Source organism: Dendrobium catenatum, unplaced genomic scaffold (assembly GCF_001605985.2).
Source record: "Dendrobium catenatum unplaced genomic scaffold, ASM160598v2 fragScaff_scaffold_243, whole genome shotgun sequence".
Classification (NCBI taxonomy): Eukaryota; Viridiplantae; Streptophyta; class Magnoliopsida; order Asparagales; family Orchidaceae; genus Dendrobium; species Dendrobium catenatum.
The window spans coordinates 1,583,019-1,607,808 of NW_021318705.1; the positions used below are offsets into that span (position 1 = coordinate 1,583,019).

Here is a 24,790-nt window from a genome sequence, read left to right on the forward strand (position 1 = left end):
GTTACCTTCGCAAAAGGGGGCAAAATAGAGTTTGATTGGAGATGAATCATGGCATTTTTTAGTTTCACGGTATTTTGAATTGAAAAATGAGATTTTCAGTTGAAGATGCTCTTAAGCTTAGTTTGAGACAACTTTTTTACTATTTCTTAAAGTAATTTTTTAATATAAAAATTTTAATTTTTGTACTAGAATTCTACTTTAATAAGCAATAAGAAAGCCGTCCCAAACGAGCCTTAGACATCATTGGGATAACTTTCTTACCATTTTTTAAAGCAACTTTTTAGTTTAAATTTGTTTTGAAACATGGAATTTTTATATTAAAATTTGAGCGCTATAGAAAGTAATAAGAAAGCTGTCTCAAATGAAACTTTAAGCACATTCATGATTCATCTATGAATGTAACAAATGTAAAGATGATTGTATTTACTTGGCATGAAAAGCATACTTTATTACAAAATAGTTTTCAATTGATACAATGAGATTTCACCTCAGCATTCTCGTACAATGATTAGGCTTCTAAGCAAAAAAATAACCTATTCACAAAATCCGTATGGCCAAAGTGAAGAATCTAAAATAAAACAAGTCACTTACCCAGCTTGGCGACACAATTTAACAAGACAATTCATAGTATTTCTCTGCTGAGACGTCGAAATTTGACTATGGTTCCAGCCGGATTAGAAGAATATATGCTTCAGAATTAGAAGAATAAGCATGACAAAGCACATGAGAACAAGAACTGTGACACACATAACCATTCCCCCTTCTTTCTGGCTTCTCTCTGCCTGGAATTAGGTTGGGAAAATGATCAATTAAAACTGTTTAGTATCTTCATTATAAAAAATGGCGGATTAAGAAATTTTCAAAAGGAGATTTCCCAGTTATTAGCAGATTGAGAAGAAACGAGAAATAATAAGGAAAAAGTAGGAGGAAGCACCCTTTGTAATTGCTTATAGCCATCTTCCACTGAAGTTGCAACATTTTGAATGTTATAATCAATGCGATCAATGATTGTTCCCTACATGAACAAAATGTAGATCCGGATTAGACAAAGGGGATAATTTTTGCTTTTTTTTAATTAATATTTTGGCATAAAAAATAATGAATATATTCAAATATGTTATTTTATTTTTATTGAATATTTGAATAATTTAATTTACGCGGCGGTGGCAATGGTCATTGACAGAGCAACAATGATCATCGGCGAGGCGATGACAGCATTGGTGGTTAATTACGGTGGTGATGATGGCGGCTGGTTGTTATAATTACTTTTAAAACACTCGAGGCAACTCAAAATTGTTTTGACTATTTTTAAGAACAGCTTAGATTTTTTTTTTAAATAAAAACATTTAAAAAAACATACTAAGAAAACATGTTTCTTAAACACAAAAAATTAAATAAAAAATAAAAATAAAAAACTGATCCCCGGCAGACCGTAAGTCAGAAATAATCTGAAGTCTGAATCTATTGTAGAAGTATAAGTTGTACCTGATCTATTACAAGAACTGAAAGATCCTTCATGATCTGAGCAAGCTCATTAACAGATTCTACGACCTGGAAAGAATAACCAAGTTTGAATATGATGTTCATGCAATGATCTATTTGCAGACTAAGGAAATACATGGAAGGTAAGAAATAGATTACCTGAACGATCTCTCTCTCCCTCTCTTTTGTAAAAACCTCGCTTCTTTTAAGCTTAGACATCTGGAGCTCATCAAAACCCTGTCAAAAAAGGGCAAGGGAAGGAAAAATAAATAGAAAAAGATCATCAGCGCCATTGTAGCCACGAAAAAATAGAAATTAGACGTTTGCCTAGAAATACACTGCTGTGGCCCTACATAGCAGATTCTTATTTGATATCCAAAACTTTGAATTGACTTGTGGAAAATTACAAGGTCAGGAGGCAAAAAACATCGTCTTAATTAGTTAGTCTGATAAGCTAGCAATTTCTGGCTAGTCTTTGTGCTAGAGTAAAGATCTTTTGGTGTATTATTTATTAGAGGACTCTCTTTATTATAAGGAAATTAGTACAATACTCAATAAAGTAAATATACTTCACTTATTTTTCTAATTTGATATTTTCATATGTTAAAACACACTCTTAAGGTGGAACATACATATCACGTAGCTCTGGCTTATAATAATCAAGAGAAAGGTGCAAGTTCCTGAGTTTTTGTAAGAATATAAGCAAAACTTGTTCTAAACTAGAGACAAAAGAGTGACTTCCTTTCGAAAAACCATATCGCAGATGAAATGGCAATCTTACTTTAATATATTTGGTTCTTTAATAAAGCACATGATTGTTGACATTGTAGATGGGCTACTATTGTCACAGTGCAAAATCATAAGCCAAATAACTGGAAACAAACTGTCCTGAGAAAGTCTTTAACAAAATGGTTTCACATATTGAATGGCCCATAACTTTGTATTCAAACTCAAAATTGGACCCAGTGACAACAGCTTCTGGATTATATCCCCAATAAAGATACAATATCCCAAAATTGATCTCCTATCATCAAGTGAGCCAACATGATCAACATTTGTGAATGCTTTCATATTCAAGTGCTCAATTATAGTGTATAGTAAACATTTTGCATGAGACTTTTTGATATCTATAAAAGAATGCATAGACAACTTCCAAAGGATTCTATTTTAGAGTTTGCATCTGTTAGCTCACAAATCCTACAATGAACGTAATACCTGATCCAATGATAATCAAATAAATCAATTTTTTTACTAGCCCTCATTGATAGAAGTAGTTTGAGTCTTAATGAATATATTAGCAAATTTGAAACCTAAAAGATCAGTTTCTTCAAGAAAATCAATTTCATTGAGATATATATATATCTATTTATTGAAGGCAAATTCAACACCAATAAAATTTTTTCACATTCAAGATCTTTAGTAACGGAACACATCTGCAAAAAGTTTTTTACCTCATAGATAACTTTTTGATAACTTTCAATGGATAAGATGTAATCAACATACATAGTAAGCACAACCGAGCGTAATTGTGTATATACCTAATGATTTGTGGTGAAACTGCAAAGGCCAATCCCAACAAGAACTTTGCAAAAAATTTCAAACTTAGCCTAATAGCTATGTTTAGCTTTAAGCTCTATGAAATCTATGGAAATTGGCCTAGCTTTACACAAATTGATCAGGCCATTAGGATAAAATTTGAGTATGAACACCTATTAACAAGCAATTGTTTTAATCCAATGGGAACAACTAAACCCATAGATGGCCATTAAGCAATACACTAGTATCAATATTCATAGCTTGCTTTCATAAAGGATTCCTTAGCTCTTCCCGGTTAATCCTAGGAGATGTACAACTAAGAGTAGGAAAAACATCACTAGTAGATCGAATACAGTCAAAAGATTAGAAAGGAACTGAAGCAAAATTAAGAAGGTGATAATGCAATACCTCATGCAACACCATGAGAGTGACCAATGCAAAAGCTTGAAAAGTAAATAAATTCATCATATTTAATAAGTTTAATTTATATTATGAATATGATCATATAATACATCAGAGAAATGTTGGCGTGGAATCTATTGACAATAAAATAGTTCATAATAGACAAAAACTACTTGGGCATGTGTATATTATGCATATGATCATATAATATATCAGAGAAATGTTGGTGTAGCATCTATTGACATCAAAATAGTTGATAATAGACAAAAATTATTTGGGCGTGTGCAACCAAGGTTGTGAAATGCACTCTTTTTTTTTTGTTGTGAAATGCACTCTAAGATGCATAAATTAGCATCAAAAGGAGTAGGAAGGAAACAAGGCAGAACTTAGGTAACATGGCTAAAAATCATTCAAAATAATTTGTGCAGAATAAGTTTAAAACCTCTTGCCACAATTAGAAGGTATGGGCAACAACAACATCAAGCCTTTATCCCACTACATGGGTTTGACTACATGAATCTTTTTTCTCCATTTTGTCTTGCTAAGAGTCAAATTCTTATTTAAATATAATAAAAAAAGTCATTTCTAATATTTCTTGACCAAGTCTTTTAATGTCTACCGCTAACTTTCTTAATATAGGCCAAATCCAATACAACTACGCTCCTAACCAAGTCATCAGAAGGCCAACATTTTGTGTTGAAACCATCTAAGGCGACTCTCTCTAATCTTATTTGCCACTAGAGCTATAGTCTCCAACATTTTCATGTATATTCTTGTGATGTAGAACAATACATGCGAAGATGAGTTGCTTAAGGAAGTTTGCACGCTTAATAGTTAGAACACAATAATGATGAGCTTTATATTGGTTTTGAACGACAAAAGAAAACGCAATGAGCGGTAAGACAAGTTTAAGCTAAATTACATGCATAGGAGTTAAGATCGTGAAATAGCCAATTTAATCTAGCAATGCATACATAGATGGTTTCAACAATAAATTCCAATGCTAACAATAAGAATAGTCCCGAAGCAAGGACCCCTCATTCTAGTCTCTAGTTCTTTAAGCTTTAGCGGGAAGAATTAACAAGATCGTTGCGAATCAACGTATAACCACTAGTGAAAAGTGAACTAGGAAGATAGGAGAGTTTGGAGGAAGAGTTTACCCACAAGAAGCATAAGACACGACACTTCGGTGTCGATGATGATTGTTTCTACAATAGGACAGCAGTCGGGTTCCTTTTCTCAAGCCTGGACAGCAATCTGAACTTCCTAGCTGCCTTGAACAGCCTTCTGAAGTCTCCCCAATTGATGGGACAACAATGGAAAGGTGCGGAGCCCTCTGGACAGCAATCACAGCAGTTGGGACAGTAGCCTGGACTCGTGGAAGGCCCTGGACAGCACCCAATAAGGGTCTGCCAGGATTCGGCCTGCTCCTGGTGCTGCTGGACACCTTGGACAACAACCTGCGGCTTTCCTGGGTGCCAGTTAGCAAGGGATATTGCCGGAATAATGAAAGGACAGCAGGTAGAAGTTTAGGGGGAGGTTGAGGGCCACGTGTAGAGAGTTTAGGGGAATCACGTTTGCATTAATTGGAAGAGAAATTTGAATTTTGACATTCCAAAACAATAGTGGTCCCCATGCAATCAATTTAATGATATGCTTAAATCTGAATTAAATTCAGATTTTCGAGATTGAATGGGTTTCCAAAATAGGATTCATTAATATGGGTTTAATTTGAAATTCAAATAAGTTTCAAATCAAGAAGTTTCCATATTAATAGAAAGATATTTTAGGAAAGTAATAATTAAGGGGGAATTTGAATTTTTAAATTCAAAATCCATGAGGGATTTGGAGGGGGTTAATTTTGAAATTTTGATTTCAAATGCAAAGTAGTGGGGGCTCAATGAGGAAACAACACAAACCAAGCCCAATGAAGAGGGGCCGGCGGCATGAAGAGGACGGAGAGGATTGTGGTATGTGTTTTATGAGTTTCCAAAACAAGTATTGAGAATTAGGAAAGCTAATATTAAATCCAATCTAATTTTAATTTCATATTGGACTCATGATTATATACTTTCCTTATTTGGACTCTTCAAATATGGGAATTATTTGAAATTCAAATTTGAATTTCAAATGAATTCAAATGTTTCTTTTCTTGCCTGAGCTAATCTAGGGAGCCATTATGATGATTAGAATCATCATAATGATGGGGAGTGATGAGGTGGCCGGTGGCAAGGGGAAGAGGGAGAGATTGGTGCCGGGTTGGGGTGGGAGAGGGAATGAGCCGGCGAGTGGGGGTCTTAGTGGTGGAGTTATGGGGTGATTCGGGAAGGGGAAGATGGCTGGAGGTGGCTGACCGGCCAAGCGGTGGGGTGGTGGGGGAAGATTCGGTGGCTAAGGGGAGAGGAAAGAAGAAGAAATTAGATAGAAAATCAAGAGCTCCACCAAGGGGCTGTTGAATATTGCTTTGAGCCTCTCCTAGGCTACTCCTCACTTGAGAACTCACAAAGAGAACTCTAGAACTCACAAAGAGATCCAAAACCAAAGTTGAAATTTTTTTATCAATATTCATCCCCTTTACATGAAAAGGGGAAGGCTTTAAATAGCCAACGGAATAAAGAAAATACAAAGACACAATTGCCCCTAAGGCAAACACATGACGAGGCCGTTAAGCAAGGGCATAAACGGAAAGAAATACAATAGACTCGTAAAACATAAAATAAAATACATCAAATACAATAATAATCAAAGTAGATCGTGACCATAGATCATTGATCTTCTGATGTCCTCATCATCTTGTTTCGCATTCTAACTCTAAGAATGAAGCCACTCATCCACCTGAGCATCCTCATCTCCCATAGTTTTAATGTATGACACATTAACTTAATTTCTCTATAATTTGCACACTCTTGTGCATCACCTTTATTCTTAAAAATAGAATGAACACATTCCTTCTCCACTCATCGGGCATCTTTTTAATCTTCAAAATAATATTAAATAAGTTTTGTAAGCCAAGAAATTCCTTCATCTCCTAAACATAGGGCTACAAGCGAACCAAACGTTCAACGAGCTACTCATTGTTCAGTTCGATTAAAGCTCGTTTGTGATCGTTTAATTAGCTAAACAAACAAACTTGAACAATATTTTAAATACTCGATTCTTAAATAAACAAACTTGAACACTAATGAGTTCGGCTCATTTATGTTCGCGAACAACATCATTTGAAGTTCATGAACAAGCTCGACATTAAGCTCGATAAGAAGCTTGATTCGTGTTCGATTTTGAACTCGTGTATAAGCTAGATAAAAAAAAATTAATATTTGACTATAAAATTAATAAATATAAATAATCATTTCCTTTGTTACATAGACAATTATTTTTATTATAAATGTGTTTGTTCATAGATATGTTCATGAACGTATTTGTTTGATAGTTAAAAAAAAATCGTTAAATATGTTCACGAACAAGCTCGATAAGCAAACAAACGAATATGAACTGAATATGAACCGAAAATGAACACTCATTAATTTAAATGAACCAAACATGAACACAAACAATAAAGCTCGAACAAACATGAACCAAACTTGAACAAGCTGATATTAAATGAACACAAACATGAACACGCACATACTCGACTCGACTCGGTTCATTTGCAGCCCTACCTAAACATTTCCACATCTCTATTGAAATATCATCAAGTCCAATAGCTATTTTACGCTTCATTTTCTTTAAAGCCTCTTTAACTTCGGTTTTACTTATAAAACAATTAAAAAAATGTCTATTTTCATTTAAGATGCTAAGATCATTAAAGTCAATAAGAGGTATGGATGAAAAATAAAATTCACAAAGAGTCAACAACAAATAGTGAGAATAAGAATAATGATTATGATGATGATTTATTATATCATGTTTAAATGGAGTAAGTTCAACCAATAGAATGATTCTTGGAAGTTTGACCGAAATAACTACATGAGTCATTAAAGAAGATAACATACCATATCACCAAAGTCCTCATCATCAGTTCTATACCGACTACCACCGTTTAGATTCATCTCCAAATCAATGCTATCTGGACCCTTGAAAGAGAATAAGGAAACATTATCACGATGGACCACAATGGATAGGGCCATTGAAGGAAATAAAACTGAATTTTAGAGCAGAAAATCCAATTTACCTCCTTCTGCTGACTAAGCCGCTTTAGGTATGACGATTGATGCTTACGGAACTCCGTAGAGAGTTTCTGAAGATCAGTTGCTAACGATCTCTGAAGAAAGAATGTCATGATTACAACATGTTTATAAGGAGCCATCAAACTCTACTTGACAAAATCCATAACTTTAAAATCATTTATATGAAAAACCAACCACCAGGAGATAAAGGAGTAATGGATTGGGCAAAAATTAATAAAATGCAATGCAAAAAACCGTAGATCAGTCACACATTTAATTTCATTCATATAAATGAAACCAAAAAAGCTCAAACAAATCAAATATAAAAAATATATACAAAATAAATAATTTCACATATCAAAAGTTTTACCTGAACATTTTTTCTAACAGTTGAATCTTCTGAAGGGTCACTTGGAGAAAGTTTCTGCAATCTCTTCTCAGATTTCCTTAGCAAATCTGTGATCTCCTGAGTAAGAATTTCAATCAAATGTTGATCATCTTTCCCATCACCAAAAGATGGCATTAAAGCCTTTGCATGGGCCTTCACTAATTCTGACATTTTTGTTCGAGCACGCTGCATGTTTGCAGATATATCTTCAGAAATATCCACCCAAGCCGGCGGCAAACCAAACGTAAGAGCTCCATTACTGCGGCAGGTGTTACATATATTAACACTATGCAAACGTATCATCTAAACAGCAATGGACGAAATTAGTTGATCAGCTTAAGTAGCTAATACTTTTAGATCCCAAACCAGCATTCCATATTAGGTTCATAAGTTCATTAGCATAGGAACATAAACTTGCATTATCCTGGAAATCATAAGTTAGCAACCAGGACAAAGGTTTGAATCACAGCAACTTCAGATATCAAAGTAACTTCAAATAACATTTATCATGTTAATCTAACCCTAAGCAATAAATTCCCGACTTTTCCCTTTCCCTCCGAAGAAATAGCTCAAAACTTGTAAATCTTTCAATTTTCATAGAACACGTAATTAAGGCCTAAGCAGCAGGTGGTAAAGCAATAAACAACAAAGACGAATCAGCCTTCATTCAGATCCAAAAGGATCATTCAATTCTTGAAATCCAGGATAAATTTGCATTCGCATCAAAGATAAAGAGAAGAACGAAGACCGGCAACAGTAAATTTTGAGATTACCTGGAACTGCCGGGATCCTCCGTGCTGAGAGGAGCATAAGACCGATCCTGTCGCAGAAGAGATGTGCTAACCATCTCAATCACCGGCCCAGTGCTCCTTCCCCCGCCACTGCCCAAGGACGTCGAGGGCAACGATGACGCCGGTGGACGCACCTGCCGGAGAGCATCACGGTACTTCCGATAGATAGGCGTCCGATTTCTCGTCGCCATCGAGAAAAAAAGGGGTGAAAAAAGAGCGATAAGGTTTGGGGCAATAGAAATTTGTATTTGCCGATCTAGGAGTGAAGAAAAACTGAGGTGGTTGGGTTGAGAGGACCTTGTCTACTTCAATTCTTTCTCCCGTTAGGTCCTGGAGAACTGGAATACCGCCGAGGAGGGAGAAACCTACAGCTGCGGAAGCCTAACTGGTTAAAAAAAGGTTGGCTTGGGCCTTGGAGAGCTTTGTTTTCTTTTTTTTTTTTTTAATTTTATTCCCAGCTTTTCGAATTCTTTGCTATGACCATCTTCAACCTAAAAGTTTATTTTTTTCACTGTAATATACAGTAATAATAACATCAAATAATAACTCATCTATAATCAAATTTTATTACTTTTTAAATAATTCTATGTATATTATTTCTCATCAATATTATATTTTAATTTATTTAAAATAAAAATCTAATTTAAATAAATTAATTATATAAAAAATGTATTAAATTTAAAAAAAATAATAGCATAAGTTAAACTAAATATTTGGGATTAAAATTTTAAATTTTAATTATTTTTAATGATTTTTTATTAAAAAAGAGAGTTTGTGAACAGCGTAACATCAAAATTGGTATCGTGCCATTCACGTCAAGAATGCCACTGAAATCCACATTCGGTTGGCTGGTGGCGGATGGGAAATGCTCGTTTAGCATTCGGTTGGCTTGAGCCCTTCATAATATTAGGCTTAATATTATACTGTTTGGCTTTCCCTTTCTAAAAATACGTCAAGTGAAATCAACTTCGCTATGTGGAGATTCTAAACATGCCCACTTTTGGAAACCATAGCTGCCCTCTAATCTTTCCTTGAATGAGCAGCTTCTTACACCTCCCTCCCCTTTGCCTTTGTTAAAGAATGTGAGTTTTTATTAGTTGGCTACTATATTGATAAGCGCCTTTTTCATGAAGCTCTCCTCTTAGGTGTAAAAAGGGCATGTAGTTGAAAGGCACTCTGAAACTGTTATTTCTAAATAATGGATTTTTTTTCTTTTTAAAATTTCTCCTTCGTGAGGATATGAAATGGCATGGTTTGTAGGTCCTGGTTTTTCTTCGATATGTCGTTCATCTTACAAAAGTAGTCCCCTAAATTTAGACAAAAAAGGAGGAATTTTCTTCCATTCTCTTGTGGATTAAGATGCATAATCTCCCTCTTCTTTCACATTAGAAACCTTTGGGAATCTAAAAAATTTTAAGTTTTGTAGGTATGCCTTTAGTTATTGATAAATTCACTGCTGAAAAAATAAGTTTACATTTGCAAGGGTATGTGTGCAAGTTGAAAGTAACAAAATCCTACTTGAATAAATTTTCAACTTCTAATATATTGAACCCCTCCCACTTCTAACACTTCAATCTAATGAAATAGCTCCCATCTCTAGTTGGTCTATTTAAGTTATGCCTAATCTTAACTCTCCTTCCAAAGAAACCATGTCTTCCATGAACCCCTTACAAATTCCCAACTAAAATCAGAATAAATTCTCCAAATTTCAGAAGTTGATGAGAATACACAACAATAAGTATTGAACACCAACCATACTTAACCCAAGGCAACCCCTCTCCTACTAATAAATAAAAAAGACCTAATAAAGCCAAACATATTGCCACTAAGACCCAATGCTCCACCCAACAATAACAACCTATAATATAAGGGCCTTCAACAACGCTAACATAGTCCTTCATTGCAAGGACCTAAGTAGATCGTTCAAACTTTATCTTTTTTTTTTTTTTTTTTTTTTTTTTTTTTTTTTTTCCTCCTTGAGTTTGACTACGATAATTTGGATGAATTTAAAATTTTAAAATATGAACTCGTTAGAGAACGATATGATCACCTCCCGAGGTGATATACTGTTCATAATGACGCATTCAATTTCAAAATTTTAAAAATTAAATATCCCCAAAGATAATTAAACATTTTTCAAAACTATATATACTTAAATGATATTTTTTTAATCAAAACAGAAAGCTGCAGCACTAATCTAGTGAGCACTGCGACGCAAGGCCTATATATATATATATATTATTGCCTCACCCCACCGACTCGTTCGATTGTTGGGCCAGAAAGAAATTGAAAGAGATGAAGAAGAGAGAAAAAAGTCATCGGATTATATTTATCAGTCATTCTTTTATATATTTTATTTTATTCATTATAAGTGGCTAAGCTCTTACTTCGTTTTCAATGATTTGATTTCTATGAATTTTATATCTCATAAATCTATAAAAAATACATTATCTTCTAATTTCATAAGCTTTCACCGTGTAAATTTAGATATATTAAAAAATTGTTCATTCTTAATGATTTGATATGATTTTGTTATATTTTAAATGAAGTGTTGAATGATATCAGATATATGATATGATAATTTCACGTGATACCCTACTAATCCATGTGATTCATTGATTGGGAGTCATAAGGAGCTGGAGATTGATTGAGAGTTATAAGGAGTCAGGGCGACTTATTCAGGTGATTCAAGAGGTGTTATACATGTAGATTGCTCACTTTGGTGTGCTTCCTCCATTCTTTCTATTGATTGTCAATGCTTCTAATTATATGCTAAAAAGATCTTAACTTTGGGATAAGATTAGAGATGTTGGTGAGAATATTTCTTAACATTAGGCAAAATATAGTAAACTTTAATTAACTGTTGAAGGCACAAGAATGTGAAATTTAGAGGTAATCCCATTCCTAACAACAATTTTGAGATTTAAATAATATGATATTTAACACTGCCATCAAATAAATATGTTCTCAGTGGGTCACTCTTACACCTAATTTAATAAATAGAGTTGATTGCCCTATGCATATAAAGCTTGACCAAGTCTTAGTTGATAATGACTTGTTGTTATAGGGTTGATTACACCTAATTTAATAATAGACATTTTCCTCTCTCTCATATTACATATTTGATAGCTTCAGGTGCTATGACCACTCCCCCTCATTCTCCAACTCATCCACCTATGATGATTAAACATATGTTCATCCAAAACTATAATCATAATACCAAAACTTAAGTTATCGATGACTCTCTTGCTACTTCCTACTCTTCGCGGGCTTCTTGGTTTTTTCAAAGATCCAAAACCAAATGTTTGTTTAATAGCGAGTATAACATTTAATTTCCATAAGGTAAAATTAAACAAAGAAGAAATCATGATTGCATTAAAGAAGTTTCTACTTATATAAGGTCTTTCATTACTTTAGTTGATATTAATGATGCCTTCATTTCTTATTTTAAAAACCTATTCAATTATGCTAATGCTTCTCTGTGAACTACTTATCTAACCTCTCCTGACAATACTATGCCACCATACTTCACTCCTCTCCTCAATGCTCTAATTTCAAATGATGAAACTAAATCAATGGCCTTCAAGGCTTCTAAAATTGCTACCAAAAACTTGATGGGCTTGCATTTCAATCATATGCTTCCATCTAAGATATCATTAGATATCATGTTTATTTTGAGATCAGGTATTTTGTTAGATGAAACCATATGTCAACTAAGATGAAAGCTATCAATATCACATTTATTCGTAAGACTCATCATACTATCAACATTTACAACTTCAAACTCATTTATCTCTGTAATATATTTTATAAAATTATTACTAAGATTTTGGCCTCTAGACTTAAAGATATTGTGTCATTTATCATTCATCAAAGTCAACCAAGCTTCCTTCAAAAAAATATCTCTACAAATAATACCATTTAGCTATAGAAATTTTGAGAAAAATCTAATTTGAAAAAAAAAAAGAACATTTCTTTTGTGTTAAACTTGACATCTTCAAGACTTTTAATTAAGTTTTAAGAGGCTTCGTTCTTTCTAGAGTGGAACAACAATGTTTTCCTAGTATTTTTATACAATGGATTAAAACTTGCGTTGAAAATGTCAATTATTCTACATGTATACATGGGTCTTTAGAAGGATTCTTTAGCTCTTTATTCAGATTGAGGCAAGATTGTCCCCTATCTCCCAACCTTTTTCTTCATTCTAAAGGATGGTCTATTTATAGTTAATGAAAATGGCTATGACCCTCAATTCTCTATCTTTCTCTCTAAAAAATATCACTAAATTCGCAACTTTATGAAATTGCATATCATCAACTACATTGTTGCCAGATCATTTGTCCTTTTTTTATCCTTGGATTAATGACAAAATTGCTCATTGAGATATACATAAATATTATAACTAACATTTTTCCTCTTCAACCTTTCTCCCCTATTAGTGTTATCATTTTCCCTCTTTATTATATTTAAATGAGAATTTGACTCTTAACATAATGAAAAAAAAAAAAAAGGATTCATGTGGCTGACGCCTCATAGTGGGATAAAGGCTTGATGTTGTTGTTGTTGCAAATTATAGAAAAATCAACGGGTTATAACTATTCTTTATAATATTAGTGCGGGCCCTCATTTTAAAAGTTTCACTTATGCTTATTTTGATGGTACATGTGAGGTTGACTTATCACAGTTAGGCATGATATAAAAATACAGTGTCTAAAAATTACATTTTTTACTTAGCTTGTTTTGATTTTTGAATAATGATCTCAAATTTGTGGATATTCTTGCTCAAATAAATATTTATTTTTCTCAAACTCATCAAAATTTCCTCCACCATAATAAATTTTGGTTCATATTTTCTTAGCATGGTGTAGTTGCCATAGAATTGCACTTTCATACTTATTCCCTCCATACTTCAATTACTAGAACTAGAATATCTTTCTAGTTGGAGCAACACCTAAAAAATGTAACGTTCGGGTGAGGTGACGTGTTGGGATTAGATGTCTGCATGTCAAATAACCGGACGCAATAATTTGCCTATGTATAGATTCTACTTTTAAGATGATTGCACTATCTAAGTGCAACCAGGTCAATTTTTGTCTCTTAGCTTTAAAATGCCGCCCGTGTGGGCCCATAATCGTCTAACTACGTACAATCAGGGTATTATGAAAATCTAACCGCCCGATAGATCCATCACTTATTCCAGCAACACTGGCACGAGATTGGCGATCTCTATGTGATTATAGCCGACCACTTATGTTCATGGTTCGCGGGAGAAAAGCCCGTTCTCGCTCCTTTTAATTTCTGATTCGCCGAGGTTGGGAGCGGGCGAGCGGGTGTGAGATCTTCAAGAGAGGGAACAATCGGATCGGCGATGAGCCTCTTTGGTCTGGGAAGGTAAACCTTTGATCTGACTATTCGCCTTGTGAACTGCTTTCTAACTAAGATCTGATTCGATCGTATTTCGATTACTCTTGGTTTAGGGTGTTTTTTTTGGCTGTTGGTTGTCGCTGTTTTTGTTTCTCTGAATTCTATCTATCAATTTCCATGTATGCTAAGGAAAGACGGAGTTATCTGGAAATTATGCTTTCGATCATGTTTTTGATCTAGTTAGTTGTTGGTAAGAGTAAAGAAGGGTAGATGTTGTTCTGATATTAGTTGGAAGCTGAACTGAAGTTCTAGGTTGCTGTTATATATCTAAAAATGTTCACTGAGTATGATTATTTGAATTGGATAAAATCCTGTTTTTCTTAAGGAACAAGTCTTATTTTTTTACGTTTAACGTTCTTGACGAGGAATAGTTGAAGGAATGCGTTTTTTTTGTCCTTGATATTAGTTTCTTATTCCAACTAAACCATATTTACCACTTATTATCTTGTTATTTTGTCTATCTTTAGCAGTTTAATCTAATTCCTAGTGCTTATTTTAACCCTGGTACCAGATATGTTGTGATAATTTTTTAACCTGACAAAAGTTTGGCGTAGATTGATCTAAACTGAACATGTGCCTTCAACTACTCTTCTTATGGTCATGTCAACGAAGTTAAGTTTAATCAAAGGGCTAAAATGAGCATTTTCCTTGGGTTTGCACAGAAGTGAAGGGATACTGGCTTTGGTGTATCGATGCCATTGACTTGGTTTAATTTTTAGCAACAGTATAAGGAAAAATATGGAGTGGATTGAATTCCGCATAATGTGATATTCCTGTAGTTGTGTATGTGAAATTACTTAGTCAAGTCGCTAGTATGCCTTTTCTCTTATTAAATCCCTGTAACTCCTAAGGAGTCTTTATATGTATCCCCTATGCTGTTTGCTATGCTTGTTGTGGATCATCTAGTGATTTGTGTGGCATTCTTATTATTATCTTGTGATTCTACTATGAGAGTTCTTTTTATTTTAAGGAAATTAGGTATACCAAAATTTTTGATGTGCCATGCTATGTACTAAGAGCTTTTGCTATTTTGATGCATAAAAAGCAATATGGCAAGTATGATTCACATCCTTGATGCACAACCTTCATTATGTTTTCAAAATAACTTTTAAAATTAAAATTCACTAGGACCCAAGTTTTGTTAACAATTAGTGATACATACTCAATCACATACTCTCAGTTCGATCAACCATGTCATCAACCTTTCTAAATGCTTGGGTTTTTGCAACACTTGTTTTCATTAGCTTGTTAGTTACCTCATTCATCAGGTGTGCTTGAAAGTACGATTGAAGTTGCCTTGCTGAAATGACAAAATCTAGAGCAAGATTGTCCATCATTATACAATTTTGCTTGGCTAATATGGGCTTCCAAACCAAATAATAGGTTAAGTATATTCACGAAGCTCCTCATGTCAATCAAGATTTCATGAACATCATATTGCTATCACTTTCACAACCACCACATCTTTTAAAACATTTTGACTTCTTTTTTCCAAACAAGAAATGATTTGTGAATGTGTAAAAGTGAGATTTATCTCATTGTACTTAATCTTGCACATTCTCCTATGAAGTGATGCTTCAAGTTCAATTTTCCCTACAATTGTGTCTATTAAGCTAATAATTTTTTATTTGTTCGAGCTAACATAGGTTGTCTCTAACTCCAACTTCTTTTGGTGCTAATTAGCGAGGAAATCCTTTATATGCTCATTATTGATGAGTTTTTTTATTAGTGTCTTCAAGTGCCATCAATCATGGGCATTGTGGTCATGATTGTTACCATATAGATAAGAATTGCTCCTCTTTGTTCTCTAGAGTTATTTTAATTGGGTTATGCCATCTAAAGAACTCTTTTCCTTGAATTGTGATCATAGATATGGAGATTGGGCTTCAGAAGTGGTAGCATATCTCGATATTGGTCGAGAGATTGAATGAGGTTTGTGATTACAAATTTGAAAGGTTCTTTTTTTTTTAACCCAAGAACTAGTGCAACCTTACCTACGAATAGATCAAAATCCAAGTGTGGATCTATAATTTTCCATTAATTAAATGGCCCACATATGTGGATGATTCCCGAGAATTCCATTGTGGAAAATCTCATAACTAGTGTAGCAAATTGGGACGTCTTAGCACTTAAAGAGTGGTTCATGAAAGCTCTAATGAAATGCATTCTTGTTGTTCAGATTCACCCTCAGCTGGGTGAAGATGCTTCAAAGTTCGAAACTTATGTTAAGTACCCTTGGGAAGACTATTACTGCTATAGCCTTTGACAAACAATTTTCAGCCAACGGAGACTATTAGTTGGATTAGGAAACTTCACATACACCCACATGAAAGTATGTTTTGTTGGAGACTTTGTAACAATGCAATTCCCTCCAATGAATGGCTACATCATCGTGGATTAAGTGACATCATGCTATGCCCTTGGGACTGTAAGGAGGTTGAACATGTGAGCCGCATTACAATCAATTATGGCACACTGAAGGCGGTTATTCAGGTGTTTGGGTCGTGGGGCATATACTTTCTGCAATTCAGTAATTTTAATCAACTTATTAAGGTCCTATTTTTAGAGATTGAGCTTCAAAAGTGATAGCATATCTTGATATTGGGCCGAGAGATTGAATGAGGTTTGTGATTACAAAATTGAAAGGTCATTTTTTTTTACCCAAGAACTAGTGCAACCTTATCTACAAATAGATTAAACTCCAAGTGTGGATCTATGATTTGCCTTTAATTAAATGGCCCACATATGTGGATGTTAGCATTCCCAAGGATTCTACTGTGGGAAATCTCATAACTAGTGCAGCAAATTGGGATGTCTTAGCACTTAAAGAGTGGTTCGGGAAAGATCTAATAGAATGCATTCTCGTTGTTCAGAGTCACCCTTAACTGAGTGAAGATGCCCCAAAACTTATGTTAAGTACCTTTTGGAAGACTATTACTGCTATAGCCTTTGACAGACAATTTTCAGTCAATGGGAGACTGTCAAAGTTGGATTAGGAAACTTCACCTACACCCACATGAAAGTATGTTTTGTTGGAGACTTTGTAACAACGCAATTCCCTCCAATGAATGGCTACATCATCGTGGATTAAGTGACGTCGTGCTATGCCCTTGGGATTGTAAGGAGGTTGAACATGTGAACCGCATTACAATCAATTATGGCACATTGAAGGTGGTTATTCAGGTGTTTGGGTCGTGGGGCATATACTTTCTGCAATTCAGTAATTTTAATCAACTTACTAAGGTCCTTTTTTTAGAGATTGGGCTTCAAAAGTGGTAGCATATCTTGATATTGGGCCGAGAGATTGAATGAGGTTTGTGATTACAAAATTGAAAGGTCCTTGATGTGAAATTACTAGGAGTTACGATTAGAAATTAGAAAGAAAGTTGGTTAAAGTATTTCTCATTTAAATTTAATGCTAGCACATAAAAGTGAGTTAAGAATTTTGAAATTTTTAACTTGCTTAGGCCAAAGACATGCAATAGAACATAACCGAGACAATTCTTTCAAAGTTCAAGGTAATTTAAATGCAAAGTACAATTAACAAAAATCCAACGCTTAACAATGAGAGGTTCACCTCAAGGGCCGTCTCACTCAATTATTTGTAGGCTTTTAGCGGAGAAAGATGACCCATATGATGAAGGATATTACCACTAGAGAGAAGGCGCCGAAGAACTTTGTTGGTGGAGAGGTAGCCGGTGGAGAGGGAGGTAGTGGGTGGCCGACGAGGCTCCAATCGTAGTTTGAAAGTTGGCGGTCGACGACGCTTGCAAGAGTAGGGACAACTCGCTCCAAATAATCTCCAACGGTGGCGTCGTCTTCAAATCTCACGTCGAAAAACGGAGATCTTAGGATGTTGAGGCTTCCGTCGGCGTTAAATACAAGGCCCCACTCAAATTCAAGATCCGCCATGCATGCTTGACGTTGGAAAGAACTCCAATGAAAAGAGGGGAGAAGAGGTGGAGAGGGAGGTCACTTATGGTTTGCGGAGAAGGACGAGGGAGAAGAGGGGCGGCGGGATTCCCAAGGAGAGAGGGTGAGGCCGACGGGTGCAAGGGGGAAAAGGCTAGGGTTTGGAGAAATTAGGTTTAGATGATTATGGAGGAGATTAATCAAAATCTGGAATTTAATTTCAGTTTTGATTAAATTGGGAGGGAATTGACTTGAATTTTGAATTTCAAATCAAATGGAATTAAAGCATTGATTTGGGAATTAATGGGGGATTTAAGGAGGGGGAGGATGGCGGTTTCAAGAGAGGAGGGGAGGGAGTTTTAAAACAAATCCTGAAATAAATTTTAGTATTTGAAAATGGATGATGGGGGATAGACCACGAGCCACGGACTCTTCTAATGACTGGTGGGTATTGCTTTTGCCCTCACCTTGGGCTCTCGTTCTCCTCTCTAGTGCACCACAAGAAAAAGAAGAAGAAGATAACACAAACAAGATTTCATTCAAAATATTCATTAACCCCAATACAAGATATGAGATCACTATATATAGGTATCAACTCATGAAAAAGAAAAGTACAACATTGCCCTCTGGGCTACAATAACAACTCCCCATAGGGGTAAAAACGGAAAAAACAGTAAATACTAAATAATGCATCATAACATCTGAATTAAAAGTAGAGGCGCTGAATCGTGGCCGTCGATCTGCGACGATTTCGCCGTCGATAAACCTATCGGTAGCGTCTGTCGATGTCCTCATCAGTCCTTTTTTTTACCCAAGAACTAGTGCAACCTTAGCTACAAATATATTAAAATCCAAGTGTGGATCTATGATTTGCCTTTAATTAAATGGCCCACATATGTGGATGTTAGCATTCCCAAGGATTCTACTGTGGGAAATCTCATAACTAGTGCAGCAAATTGAGACGTCTTAGCACTTAAAGAGTGGTTCGGGAAAGATCTAATAGAATGCATTCTCGTTGTTCAGATTCACCCTTAACTAAGTGAAGATGCCCCGAAACTTATGTTCAGTACCTTTTGGAAGACTATTACTGCTATAGCCTTTGACAGACAATTTTCAGTCAATGGGAGACTATCAAAGTTGGATTAGGAAACTTCACCTACACCCACATGAAAGTATGTTTTTTTAGAGACTTTGTAACAATGCAATTGTCTCCAATGAATGGCTTCATCATTGTAGATTAAGTGACACCGTGCTATGCCCTTGGGACTGTAAGCAGGTTGAAGATGTGAGCCGCATTATAATCAATTGTTGCAAACTGAAGGCGGTTATTCAGGTGTTTGGGTTGTGGGGCATATACTTTATGCAATTCAATCATTTTAATCAACTTATATGTTATTTCTAGAAGGCAACAAGGGAGAATATTACCAAGAGTAGAATTTATTGCCAAATGGTGTATCAGGTTTGGAGAGAGAGAAACTCTAAAAAGCACGGTGAATTGTTTTGGACACCATTGATTCTTGCGTCTTTGACTCATTCTTACATCCTCTCTCAGAGCAATGGGGGCATCACTCGACCTTGCAGGCCGGTTTCTACTAGAGGTTCCCCACCCCCTCTCCTTACTTCCAAGATGGATCAAAATAATTAAATGGGGATTGCCTTTCTTCTCTTAATGTAGAAAGGGGTGCTATTTTTCGCAATGATAAAGGAGAATTTATTTTTATTGTTGGGATAAACTTGAAGCATTGGGATACTACTTAGTTGAGATTTTAGCCATTAGCTATCTACAAAGTCTCGTTGAGAACTAGGGGTGTCAAAATAGGTTTTCGGGTTGGGTTCGGGTCTAACCTGAAATTGACCCAATTCCAAACGGGTTGACCCTAACCCGACTCGATTTTAAAAACATGTAAGAAATTCCAACCCAAACCCAACCCACCGGGTTGACCCGACCTGCTAACCTGGATATGGTTGACCCGAGCGGTGCGGGAGAGCTTGCGTGAGAGCAGCACGAGCTTGCGAATGAAGGCATAGAGTACTGGGGCGGGTGCATCAAGGCGCTGGTGCGGTAGTGCGCGCGAGTGCTGTGCGAGGCTGGCAGCGTGTGTGGGTGCGAGATGCGAGTGGGTGTGCGCGGAAATGCAAGATAGGGCAGTATCCAGGTCAATCCAGGTTTTCGGTCAACCTGAACTCAGCCTGATTTTAAATTTGGTTAGGATATTGAACCCAAATCTGATCCGTTTGCCAAACGGGTTGACTCGAAAGTCGAATCCTGAAATTTTCTTGTTGGATCTGGGTCAAGTTTTGGGTCAGGTCAAATATTGACATTCCTATTGAGAACTGGATGTATGAAGTTGAAGGGATTATTATTAAGGGTGACAAAACCAATGTTATTTAGTGGTTCCAACAATCCATGAAGGATGCTTATTGGTGACGAGAACCTCAAAAGGAGTTGATCTTGCCTTTCTCCCCAATTTTCATCAAGTCATTTTATTCCTAGGCATTGTAATAAAGTAACTGATTTTTGTCTAAAAGCTGCTTTAGAGAATTCCTTTGTTTGGGAGGGTACCGCTGCTATATCCCTTCCCCTAACTTTCTTAGATTTTCTGAGTGTTAATAGTAGTGGTCACAGTCATATTTAGATGCTTGTACTATTGTTTTTAATGCAATTGCAAACATTAAAAAAAAAAAATCAAAATCAAAATTCATGACTTGATGAGTTGCTCGGGTTATTTAGGTGATATATATTTGAAGTGCCTATTTCTCTCTATTCAATGTAATGAGGGGACATGTGATCTTCAATGTTCATTTAGAGCTTGAACGTTGGGTTGAGTTGCTGATGTGAAACTACAGATCGTGGCCGTCGATCTCCGGTGTCTCTGATGGCACACGTGTAGAAATCGCTGACGATGTCCTCATCAGTTGCCTTCCATGTTTGTAAAAAATATGTTATAGTCTGGGCCGGCTGGGGCGGGCCAGCCGGGACCGGTCCAAATCTCACGCCGGAACAGAGAAAAAAAAAGGGGGGGGGACTTCCTAGTGGGCCCAACTGGTCTTAATTGCAATTAGGAGGGAAAATTTGAATGTGGGGGGCTATTTTAGGAAGTGTATGATTGTCCTTTATGATTATTTTTGTTTAATTAGGAGATTGGGGGGATTAACTCCTCATCTTGAATTTGGAATTTCATTTGAGATCTAGGGTTTGTGTTCTTGGGCTCTAGGCTACGGCTAGAGATTTGGAGAGTTTTTCCTTCCTCTCGAATTGAAGGAAAATTGTATCTTGCTTGTTGTTTGCATCTATTAGTGGAATACAAGCGTTTGCAATTGTTTTCCTACGTTTTCTCTCAGTTTTTCTTCAGTTTTCCGTTGTTTTCACTGTTTTCCTGCTCCGGACAGCAGTTCGCTTGGAGAATTGTTGCAAGAAGTGAATAGGAAATACTTGATTTCAAGTATTTCCTATCATATAGATCATGGAGAAAGTCTAGGAAATCAACCCCTTACGGAGTCCTTGAGTGTTGTCAAGAATGTTCCGCATCAAACTATGTTTAGACACTATTTACATGGCCTTGTATTCTCCAAACCCCATTGGGTGTTTTAACACCACGAGCTTAACAAGTCATTTGTAGTTTCCAAATTGATGAACCTTGAATTTCAGATGTACGATGTGAAGATTGATACATACGATGAGACATGTAATAAGCTTTGGCCTAACCAGTTTGACTGAGGTTACTTCCAAAAAGAATTTTTTAGGGCATTTTATTTTTTCCTATAGGTGGATTTAAATTATAAGTTGCTTCCATTGGTTGCTAGCAGCCACATGGAAGGTTAATTTCCTGAGTAGCCACTGTTTTCGCTTGGTTTGTTGGTGCAACTTTGGTAGCGCTTGATTTATTAGTGCCTAAATTGAAGCTTACAACTTGTTATTTAACCTTGTTAACTGCCTATGTGGTGTGCGTGGTAGATATTGCAAAAGTTTCCCCAATTGTTGGCTATGCTTCTCTTTTCTTCTCTTAGGATTAAGTGATTCTATATTTATCATAGTTGTTGTCTCTTATTGCTCATTTCCTTCAACTCATTGTTTCAACGAGAGCACCAAATGTGAACATTGAGATTTGCATGTTCAAAATTCAGGAGTTTTAAAGAGAATCTTTTTGAGATACTTTGAGTAAGAGAGATTAAGCTTGAGAAAATCACAATGAAATTTAAAATTACAGATTTAAAGTGTTTTGATCTTCAATTACAGAGAAGAGATGTTATTCTCTTTTAGGGGTTATTTGATTGGCTAAAAAAGGAATATACTGTAAAAAGAATATTTTGGAGTTTTTTGTATGAAGGTAAAGTAAATGCAGGTGAATGCTTTTTTGTGTTTGCTTTGAAGTAAATAAATATAGTGTAAAGTCCAAAGATGGTTGCTAGGGTTGCTGATGGTGAATGGTGCCGATTAGGGGTGTCAATTTCGGGTCACGGGTCGGGTTCGGGTCGAACCCGAAACTGACATGGCACTATTTGGGTCAACCCGAACCCGACCCATTTTTGAAAACGGGTCAGTTTTCCTGACCCGAATCCGACCCACTTTGGATTCGGGTCAACCCGACACGACCCGAATGACCCGTTTCTAACAAAAAATTGCTAGTTTTTTAGTCAAAAACGGGTCTATCTCCTCTTTTTCGGGTAAAAAACAGGTCAAAATCAGGTCAAAATCGGGTCAATTTCGTGTCAATTTCAGGTCAAAGGGTTAACCCGAACCCGACCCGATTTTTGAAACGGGTCAAAATATTGAACTCGAATCTGACCCGTTTCAGGTTCGGGTTGACCCGAACCCGAAATTTTCAGGTCGGATTCGAGTCAGGTTTTCGAGTCGTGTCAAATATTAGCACCCCTAGTGGCGATCAGCAACTGTGGCGGCCGATGGTGGTGGTCGATGGCTGGAGGCGACGTCTAGTGATGGCCGACGGCTGTGGTAGCCTGCAGTTGCGGTGTATGACAGTGGTTTGTTGTGGCCTGCCGCGGTGGTGGTCTGCAATGGCGGCCAGGGGTTGGTGGAGCAGACCAACGATGGTGATTGGTGGGTGGTGGTCGGTGGCGGGGTTGAGACGATGGTGGCTATCAGGGGTGGCCAAAGAGTGGCTGGTGGTGGTCGATGGTGGGTAACAGCCTCCGGTGGTGGTGGCTGGTGGCGGTCGATGGTGGGTGGTAGCCTTCGGCAGTGGTGGCTGGCTGGTGGTGGCAACATTTAAGAGAGCTTGCTTGCGTTTTAAACGGTTCTTGCTCAAAACTGGGCGAGTTTAGTTTACCTCAAAAAGAATTAAAATGATTTATACTACATTTATTTTTCTTTGCATTCCTTTTTCATCCAACCAAGTACTAATATTTTCAAAACCCTTGTATTTGGAATACTTTACACGCACTTTATTTCCAACCAAGCAACCCCTTGAATGATTACAAATGCTTCTTTAACAAAAGTAAAAGTTTATTGGAAAAGTTCATTAGCCTTTTCTCCATTATTCCTTGTATAGTGTTTCAAAGAGGAGTTATTATGTAGTCTTAATCTCTTCCTTTTTGAGTTATTTATCATTTTAATGATGAGAGGTTTCTATTCAACAACAATGAGTAGATTGAACAATTGTGGCCTTTTGATGAACAATTTTTCATCTTTAGGATTTATTTGGTACAGCATTTTTCGCTGTTTTGTTTTTCAAACAGCAACCACAATTTTATTTAACTACTACTTTCTTATGGTTTTTCATAAATTTTATAGTGGAAAGATGCTTTTTGCAATCACAGTAACTAAGTTGCTTTTCCTATAGTAACTTCATAATTAATTTTATAAAACGTTGCAGTTCTCCCAAATTGGTCCTTAATGTTGATATGTAGCATTGTTTTCAATGAAATAGTTCAACTTGTTTATTAGATTAGATCACGGAGCACACGTCAAGCATACTTGGTGTCCTCTGAGTGGATCTATATTGATCGGATCCATAGTGATCGAAAGGATCACATTTGAATAAATTATGATTTGTGAATCCAATCAGATTTTGTCTGTTGGTTCATCCTATTTTCAAGCTGTTGACCTTCACAGCTAAATAAAGAAAAAAAAAAGAACAACATAAAATACTTACCTAAATGATTACCTGCCAAGGCCCATCTCATATCCCTGCGCAAATCCTGTAAGACTTGGGCGTTGCCACAGTGCGGCGTTGCCACAGTGCTCCATATCTCTGCAACGGCGCCGTTTGCAGACTTGTCTGTGTCTCAATCCAGATTCGCGTTGTTAAAACGAGAGCTCGAGGCTCTCGACTGGTTTTTTCACGCTACTTCCCACACACAAACCGTAGCCGAACCTTCTCCATACGAATCTCACAAGCCTTCCGATCTCCAGAGCTTCTTCTATTCGCAAACCTTCTGTAGTCGAGCTCATCTCCTAATAGATCCAGGCCATCATCTCCAAGCTTCTTCCACACGACCTCCCCACATGCAAGAAACCCCCGAGATCTTCACATCTCGTCGTTGCTTCAAGCTCTGAACTTCAAACCACCACCGATCTCTCCATTCCTCAAGACCGAACCCTCTTCCCTCTCCGCCTTAAGCAAACATCTCCCAATCTTCCTCCATTCCACGAGCCACCCGACCTCCTTATGTCACGCCAAGGCCTGCACCCGATAACTCCTCCATTTCGCATGTCCTTCGGCCAAATC

The 24,790-nt window shown here is 36.4% G+C and overlaps 2 protein-coding genes across 3 annotated transcripts in view; one reads left to right on the top strand and one right to left on the bottom strand.

Moving 5' to 3' along the window:
* Positions 1-422: 422 nt before the first annotated feature.
* Positions 423-9,195, bottom strand: LOC110102119 (syntaxin-41). 2 transcript variants are annotated; one of them, XM_028693243.1, is made up of 8 exons: positions 8,748-9,195; positions 7,957-8,233; positions 7,592-7,681; positions 7,413-7,493; positions 1,642-1,701; positions 1,486-1,551; positions 935-1,015; positions 423-782 (listed from the first exon to the last, which is right to left on the bottom strand). In XM_028693243.1, the coding sequence occupies exons 1-8, from the start codon at positions 8,954-8,956 to the stop codon at positions 675-677; spliced, it is 972 nt and encodes a 323-aa protein (XP_028549076.1). In that variant the 5' UTR covers positions 8,957-9,195; the 3' UTR covers positions 423-674. The 2 variants fall into 2 exon arrangements, with proteins under 2 accessions (XP_028549076.1, XP_020685959.1); XM_020830300.2 differs by having other exon boundaries at positions 1,642-1,719; positions 8,748-9,194.
* A 4,773-nt stretch (positions 9,196-13,968) lies between these two features.
* LOC110102110 (MOB kinase activator-like 1A) overlaps positions 13,969-24,790 on the top strand; it is a 26,601-nt gene continuing 15,779 nt past the window's right edge. Inside the window, exon 1 of the mRNA XM_020830290.2 lies at positions 13,969-14,156. Within this exon, the coding sequence (XP_020685949.1) occupies positions 14,134-14,156 (23 nt within the window). The 5' untranslated portion in view covers positions 13,969-14,133. The remainder of the gene's footprint in view (positions 14,157-24,790) is intronic.